Source organism: Xylocopa sonorina, chromosome 18 (assembly GCF_050948175.1).
Source record: "Xylocopa sonorina isolate GNS202 chromosome 18, iyXylSono1_principal, whole genome shotgun sequence".
NCBI lineage: Eukaryota > Metazoa > Arthropoda > Insecta > Hymenoptera > Apidae > Xylocopa > Xylocopa sonorina.
The window spans coordinates 883,931-892,595 of NC_135210.1; the positions used below are offsets into that span (position 1 = coordinate 883,931).

The following is an 8,665-nucleotide window of genomic DNA, read 5'->3' on the forward strand; positions in this document are numbered from 1 at the left end:
TATTTGTTAAAAATTTTGAGAAAAAGTGTTTCAACAAAAATATTGGTGGCTATTTATTTCATTTAGCTACAAAAATAAACTTTAAACCACCATGCCCAAATTTTCCACTGACATTTTTAATAAAATTGTATTTCCGCATGCGTATATATTATACGTTAGCGGAACATAATAAAGCGCATAAAAATATTGGCAAAAGAAGTAGAAAATTATTAACTATATTACATTTATGAATTTTCTTTCTATTCTCTTCTTTTATATCTATGCAGTCTTGTTTTTATAACATATTTTGTTTGTTTAATATATGCTTCAAATGCATGACTGTGCGTCTATATAAGATATTTAATATTTTAATAATTGTATTATATTTATAATTTATTTATGCGTTTATATAAGATATTTATTTTTTTGATAATTGTATTATATTTGTAATTTATTTATGCGTTTATACAAAATATTTAATTTTTTTATAATTGTATTATATTTATAATTTATTTATGCGTTTATACAAAATATTTAATTTTTTAATTATATTTAATATTATTATATATTGTACAAAAATGGTTTTTCACACTTTTATTGACTTTCTTTTCTTTGATTTGTATCGAGGTGGATCGAGTAGCTGAGATATAAATCGATCAAAAGATTGTACAATGAAAGTATATGCAATTTTATTTTTTGTTTTTTGTCTCCTTTTTTGGTTTATATTGAGGTGGATCGAGTAGCTGAAATATGAAACAAGAAAGGAGTTGGAAGAAATGAAAAATAGGTTGCAATATATATATATATAATTGTATATATATATCCCTACTTTAATAAAAAGTATATTTTTATTAAAAATATGATATCTTCGTTTTTTTCATTAATGAAACCTTTACTTTTAAGATATTATATGTTTGTTACCGATATATTTGTATACATAGGTATTAAGTATATATAAAATAACTTTAAAATAAATTTTAAAATAAAATATACAATGTATAATATATTTTTTGTATTTTTCATTATATTTTTTCTTATTTATCTTGTATAATATTTATGTTCTTACATTTTTATAGTTATAGTAACATGTGTATTTTATATTTTTTCGATTTTTTCTTTCTTTCCTTGTTTTTCAGTGTATTAGAAATAATACATTTATTATTTTTATTAAATTTTGATTAACTAAACGTAAAAATAAGTTGGGCAGATAGAGAGTAAAAAAATGCAAGTGAGATTGAAATCCAGGTGGCACTGCGATTAGGTAGCTTCTGTCGTGCATGCGCACTCAATTTTATGGTACACCGACATCAAAGGTGCCGATAGAGAGTTTCGCTACTGTATACTGTGCTTCCACTTTACCTGCGGATGGTGGTCGGAGAGATTACCTTCGGGACAGAGTCATCGTTTACGGTGGCTGCGATGGGCCTGTTAGGCAAAAAATTAGTCGCGGAGTACCCCAGGTGTCTGTTTCGTGCCCCCTTCTTTGGAACTTGGATACCACGCGGCTCTGCGGGTCGCCCTGCTGATCGGCGAGTACTTCACGTGTTACGCCGATGACAAACATTAGGGGGTATTGTACGGTGTCCTTTGAGGCGGCCACCACCCTGGCGGGAATTCCACCCCTGGAGGAAATTACAAGCCGCCAGGGGAAATTACAAGTCGGGACGAGCTTAGGCTCTAGGCCCGGCGGTCCTCCATGTCAAGGTGGCGGGACGTGTTGTCCCGTCGACGTGTTGTCCCAGCGACCACAGGATTGTCAAGGCGATCCTGCCCGTCTTAGGTGGATAGGTAGGGCGCAGCACTGGACGACTGACGTTCCGAACCACACAGGTGCGGACAGATCATGGTTGTTTCGGTCGGTACCTGTGCCGAATCGGACGCTAGGCGACCGAGCGGTGCCACCATTGTTGCGCCGCGGAGGTCTTGGGGCGGCACACTCTCCAGGAGTGTCCTGTTTGGGAGGTGCCTCGTCGGGCACTAGCGGTGGAGGTGGATCCGGACCTCTCGTTGCCGAGTATCCTGTCCGGAATGCTTGGTTGCGGGAGTGTCAGGCAGGCCATTGTCTCCTTTTGCAAGGAGTTCATGATCGCGAAGGAGGCCGCCGAGCGTGTTAAGGAGCAATCCCTACCCGCTCGACGTCGCCTACGGGATCGGCGTCATAGACGCTTTTCCCGCTCCGTCCCTCGGAGGGGGAGGGGGGGGGGGCTTCCACCTTAGGGTGGTTGTCTCTCATAAGGATGTGTGCTCTTGGAAGGGCCGGTGAATTTGACAATGATGGTATTGCTGTGAACGCAGTCTTGTCAAAGACTGCAGTAAATTATATAAATTTCTAATTTCATTCTTAAGAAAAGTAATTCTCTCAATTTAACATTGCCTTACGCACGCGTTGTTTCAGGTATACATATGACTGCGATAGAGATTTTAGTGGGTTCTGAATCACAAAATTATAGTGGGAATCTGGAAATAATGGGTGATGCAATGTACGCTTTTATTCTGTAAAGACAGTAAATCTGTTACTAATCAGTTTTTAATCAATGAGGAAATATTAAAAAACTGAATGAATGTCTGATTTTACCCATTATGCATGTAATCCAGGTGCGAATAATTAAATAAAGGTTTACAATTAATATATGAATGTATAATTTATATTTTAATAATTAAATCAATTTCTTTTTCAGCATCTAAACACTATTGATAAGATAAATTGATGCCTGATTCTTTCTAGAGGAGAAATTGGAACAAATAAATTTGTATAATTATATGTAATAATTGGAAAGAAGGAACAAAAAGTACAGATTAATCAAAGAAAAAGATCATGCAATATTAATTGTAATCGAATTTAATTTAAACAGCACGTTAGTTAACAAAATTCTAAGCTTAAATACTAGCCATTGTTCATTATGTTAAAAAATTTGTTAGTCCTCGTACATTAGAGCACATCATAGATCAGTCTGATCAATTGCCCAGGCAACCATAATTCAGGAGTTAATTAATATCACTTTTGCAAAAATTTAAAATATGTAAATATCGAAAATTTTAAAGGTGACGAAGCTGGTACACGGTTTTTGGATCTTAAAAATTGTAAAAATGTGTGGTAGAGAGAGGACAACCTAGTCAACCACTAGGTACAACATTAACAATGGATTCTCAAAATTTTCTCGCAATGCTTTCTCGTAAAAAAAAAAATATTTTTTACGTTCAAATTAATTAGAAATGCAAAATAATTTTACTAATAACATAATATTATATATCTTTCGGAGAATTAAAACTTGCATCGACAAAGTTGTAATGGGAAAGTTGAAAATTAGCGACGATCTACGACAAGCAAGGAAATTAGAGAAATTAATGGTCACTTTAAAGGAAACTCGAAACTTACTTTGAAAAATTAAATACCGTTTTCTTAAAAAGAACCGATATATTAACTAATTAAGGAAAGATTATTCCTACTTATAAAAATTTTGTTACTTTTTGTAAAAATTTAATATGTTAAATATAAAATATTTAAAATATTAAAAAAACTAAAGTAAAATAAATTTTTATATATTTTTGTAATATATTTTATAACGCTGAATGATAAAAATTAAATAAATTACGTTTGTCAATATTTATTTGACATTGTTATTCATATTTAATATATTCTTTGGAAACAATGGGCAAAGATATAAAGTACTTTGTTATTATAGTTCTAGCTATAATAACGAAATAAATTAGACCAACGCCAGCAAAAAGTCTAATGTTTTATAATTATTTTATAGTTTAAAGGTTATCAATTTTTATGCTTAGATGGATGCTTATATATAAGTATAGCTGCCAAAGTGAAATGAGATCGCAAAGAGATATTTACACACCTACATACTGCGATTTTGACGTATTTAAATTTCTGATAAAAGCATATAAATCTTTATAATCTAATTATCAACTTCAAATGGAATTCTACAATTTATCCATGTAATAAACCTTTCTTGTTGTACGCTGCCTCCAATGCATACACAGTATCTTTAATCTTGATGGATTTCGTGTGTGCGTGTGCGTGCGCGCGCGTGTGTATGTATGGTAGCAGTTGCAGAAATACCACCTAATAGGTTTGATAGTTTCGATTCTAGTAAATCGAGTAAAATGGCATAAGAATTTCTGTAGAATATCAAGGGGGTGTGAGCTGCTATTGCACTGCATACAGCATTTTTCACTGGAAGAATTTTTCTTCCGATGTGTCGACTCCAGATTTTTTTGAATTGTTCTCGTTTAGAAAATTCAAACTGAATAGCATGTCCCTTAACACAGCACTCCGGTAACCACGATACAACAGATCCAAGGTTCTTTTATCTGAGATTAAGGCCTGCCTTCTTTGTTTCAAAACTTCTTTACATTGCGTTACATTCTTAAGACTCTTTGTAAGTTACAAAGAACTGAAACACTACATGGATTATAAAAGTGTAATAGTTCAATTTATATAATCTTGAACATTTTAAATCGGTTTACGTTGCTTTGTTTGTTGTACATATTTACCACCTGGTGCTGAACCAAGTACTACTAGCAGCATCCCCTTCTAGAGTTTAGAAAATGCACCAGATCTAATGAAACCTTAGATAGCAAATGTGTTTTTACTGTATGTAGCAGAAATGAAATTACATTGACAGAAGTACTAGCTAGTTCTCCACGCCTATTTGAAACGACATTAAATAGCCTTGTTAAACAATAATTTATTAAATGTGACTTGGACTTTTAAATTTGAATTTATAAACATCTAACAAATAAATATGTTTTTCTTTCTATTCATATCATTAAACTTTCAGTGATTTATTATATATATTATATTTTACAACGAACCTTGCGTACCCAACACTGTTTTTACTCCTGACACGAATGGGTAGTTCTTCGTTTTATATTCTCATATCGCAGTAATTATAAAAGTGTATGATACTGCTTTTCTGCAGTCATGTATGATTATGTACATACAAATTCGCGATTAAGTAGCTATGTGTTTAAATTCAATTGCGAATAATGCTCTAAAAAGCATCCCAGATAACACACGGCAAAATGGTGGCAACACCACACCGGCACTATATTGCCACTTCCGGGAAGTGTCAGCTGATCCATAGCCATCTGTGACCGGATTCACATTTGCTAATGGGGAATTCACATTACCAGGATGTTCTAGCTTAGCGTAACACGCCATGTGAATCGCGCAGCGCCAGCACCATCGTGACACGCGTGTCATCGCTCCATTCATGAATCTTCTCAGCAATGACGTAGGATCACATTTGCTAATGGGGAATCTGTGTTTTCATACAAATTAGAACCGTTAGATGTCAGTAGATATTCAACATATGAGTATTGATAGATATTTTGATAGTTGTTTTCCTATATTTATAGTTACTGAGAGAGTCATATATATTTCTTTCAACTCGTCATAAACTAAAAATATTACTTATACAATAAAAATTTATGCTGTTGCGTTCCTAACTTTGCCGTGTCTAATTTCTTAAATAACATGCTGCCATCGTATTTAATATAACTCTCAATTGCATGAATTTGTAACGATGATTGAAAAAATATATATATAAAATAAATGTATATATTTTTATAATAAAGTAATTAACGACTTTATGGAAGAAAATCGCCGTATCGAGCTAATTTATAGAAAATAATAAAATCGAGTTTTTACATCTTTGTTTCGTGCCGGTGTATCTATTTTAGAATCAAAATAAATAAATTGCTTAGTTTAGTCATTTTTCATATTTGTTTATAATTTATATGGAAACAGTTTCCCATTAGTAAATGTCAGCCTGCGCCACTACCACGCGTGTAACTATGGTGAGCTGATAGTGTCATTGCCACTGCTGTGTGGCCCGTGTGCAATATTGCGATGCTTTAATAGTGCTGTGATACGAGTATCGCCCCAGTACTAAGAGTATGCCGTTACGATAGCTGAGTTGGAGCACCGTCTTAGCACAGTTTTGCCACGGAATTCCTTCCACCCGCGATGACAACGGGTCTAAAGGGACGTGCCAATCGCTGGTTTTTTCCCCCCTTTTTGAATTTTGTTAATTATTGTTTGGAATTTTTGCCGTTTCTGTATCTCTATGTCCGCATTGTGGATTCAACTTATGTATGATCTTTTTGGTATTCATCTTTTGTTACACGTAACGTTATATATGTTTGGGAAACCTACGTGTGTGAGGTTGAATAATGTTCGGAAATATGTAACAAATAATTTATTTTAACAAGAACAAAATCAAAGATCGGCGCTATGGGTTCTCGGTACGCAACTCCTAGTTAACTAACTCTGAGAGCTCCTTTCCCTCACATTTTATCTATTTTTCGCCCTCTCATTTCGGTGCTGAAAAGGAGGGGCACGTTCGCAGAAATCATCCTTAACCCTCGAAGACGAAGAGAAAGTTTGGAGTCAAGCATATGTTTAATGTCTCCAGTCTCTTCGCTTCGAGGGTTAAGTGTTCTCTTCCGCCCTGCGCCACGGGGTGCAAAGGCGACTACGGTGGTCACTACATCACCCCCTTACCAGTGATAACGCTAATGGACAAAAGAAGAAAAAAAGGAAGAAAAGAAATATATTATACTAAAATAGCTTTACGACGTATAAAAATATGTGCGTACGAACCGTCGTGTCGGTTCACGTTACGCCTATATCGCCAAATGTCGCTTGAAGGAAAGTTATCCTTAAAAACTATTTCTTAGGCTAATAGTATAACAGTCTCTATCTAAGACTACGTTATAACGCGGAACAAAATGGAATTAAAATAAAATGAACGCCATGCGAACACAAGAAATACTTCTCTTCCTAATATATACGTTGTAATAAAGATAGAAAAAGGTGAAGTTATAAGCCGACTTGTAGCCGCTCGGGAAATCTGACACGTCTACCGGATCGCGTCTTATAGTCGGTCGTGGTAGTCGTGTCCTGGTCCTGTCGCGTCGTCGGTGCGTTACTGCATTCGTTATTGTTCCGTGCATTACTGTCATGTCGTTGTTCGACATGTGGGTAGTCTCCATCGTCAGTCATTATAAAGGTGGGTTTCAAACAGTCAACGGAAACCTTAACTTCTTTACCCTTGATCTCAAGGGTGAAAGTTTTGTCGTCACGTTGTAATACTTTCAAGGGCCCATCGTAAGAGGGCTGTAAAGGACCTTTGACTGCGTCGTGGCGGAGGAAAACATATGGCGACGTGGCTAGGTCCTTAAAAATAAAGGTTTTTTTTACGTACAAATTCCGAGGATGCTTCATTTCTGTTGCTTTCAAAAAGCTCGCCAGGCAGTCGCAGGCCGTTGCCATATAACATCTCCGCTGCCGACGTGCTCAAGTCCTCCTTGTAAGCTGACCGAATACCGAGCAAAACAATAGGTAAAATCTCTACCCAGTCTTCGGTCTCGTGGCATTTTATTGCAGCCTTCAACTGACGATGAAAACACTCTACCATGCCGTTTGCTTGCGGGTGGTAAGCTGTCGTCCGTAAATGTGTAGCACCAATTGAACGTGCTAGCTCTTTAAATAAACAAGATTCGAATTGGCGTCCCTGGTTAGTAGTTATTCTCAAGGGAACGTCAAATCGAGAAATCCAAATATGAATCAGTCCTGTAGCGGCAGTCTGTGCGTCGATGTCAGTGATGGGCATGACTTCCGGCCAACGAGAGAAACGGTCAACACACGTCAGGCAATACTTATAACCATTGGAAGACGGGTATCTGGTTATACGCTCGAACTAAATCTATTTTGCTAAATACGGTTTTGCCGTGCAGGCTTTGCGCAAAGTCCTCAATGTGGGGAGGTGCATACCTGTCGGGCACTGTACGCGCATTTAAAACCCGGTAGTCCCCACAAGGACGTATCGTGTTCCCGTCCTTCTTTGATACCAGGTGCAGTGGTGATGCCCAGGGACTATTCGAAGGCCGGATAACGCCTTGCCAGAGCATCAGGTCAATTTCGGCCTTGGCTACCTGCATCCGATCCGGGGCGAGGCGACGAGGCTTTCTGAAGACAGGTGGTCCTGGCGTTGTCTCAACGTGATGCTGCATCAAGTGCTTGACCTCCTCGGGGCCAAAAACAAGTGGCCGGGTGAGGTTTGGGTATTCAACCAGAAGTTTGTGATACCCTGAATCCCCCATAACTGTTTTCATAGAACCTGCACTACTGCGCACTGGTGCACCATACGTAAATAAGATCGTGATTTTGTCAATTAACCGTCTATTTCGCGGGTCTACTAAAAGATTGTAGTGGGCAAGGAAATCTACACCAATAATTGGTGTTTCGACGTCAACCACTACAAAACGCAACACGAAATCGCGACGTAATGAAAAGTTTAATTTTAACACGATCGTACCGTACGTCGCGATGGGGATGCCGTTGGCCGCATGCAACGAATAGTCCGCTTGCGGTAGCTTTCCCTGTACTCGCGAGCGCGGAAATATACATAAATCTGCGCGGTATCTACTAAAAATTGAACGCACGTGTCTCGGTCCGTTATAAAAATGCGGCGGGCCATGGGACCGTCAAGCTCAGTCGCGTTCGCACCTGACGGTTCTATTTGTTTCCCGGCTTCGGACCGGCCCATTTGCATGGCGGGATGCAGCGGGCCGCACGCTCGACGTACCGATAATGGTATCAGCAGAGTGGTTTCTGCTCTTCGCGGCTTTTGCTCCGATGCCAATTTCCTCGCCGATCGCGAGAAAC

General features: G+C 37.5%; 1 protein-coding gene across 1 annotated transcript; it reads right to left on the reverse strand.

The window, feature by feature from the left end:
• Positions 1-6,709: 6,709 nt before the first annotated feature.
• Positions 6,710-7,610, reverse strand: LOC143431630 (uncharacterized). Its single transcript, XM_076908527.1, has 3 exons — positions 7,218-7,610; positions 6,830-7,174; positions 6,710-6,778 (listed from the first exon to the last, which is right to left on the reverse strand). Exons 1-3 carry the CDS (start codon positions 7,608-7,610, stop codon positions 6,710-6,712), a joined length of 807 nt encoding a protein of 268 aa, XP_076764642.1.
• Positions 7,611-8,665: the final 1,055 nt, after the last annotated feature.

Coding starts and splice junctions, on each gene's coding strand:
- LOC143431630 (XM_076908527.1), bottom strand. CDS start 7,610: ATGCCCATCACTGACATCGACGCACAGACTGCCGCTACAGGACTGATT. Junction 7,175..7,217: donor TTGAAAGCAACAGAAATGAA/GCATCCTCGGAA, acceptor TTTATTTTTAAG/GACCTAGCCACGTCGCCATA. Junction 6,779..6,829: donor GATTTCCCGAGCGGCTACAA/GTCGGCTTATAA, acceptor CGTATATATTAG/GAAGAGAAGTATTTCTTGTG.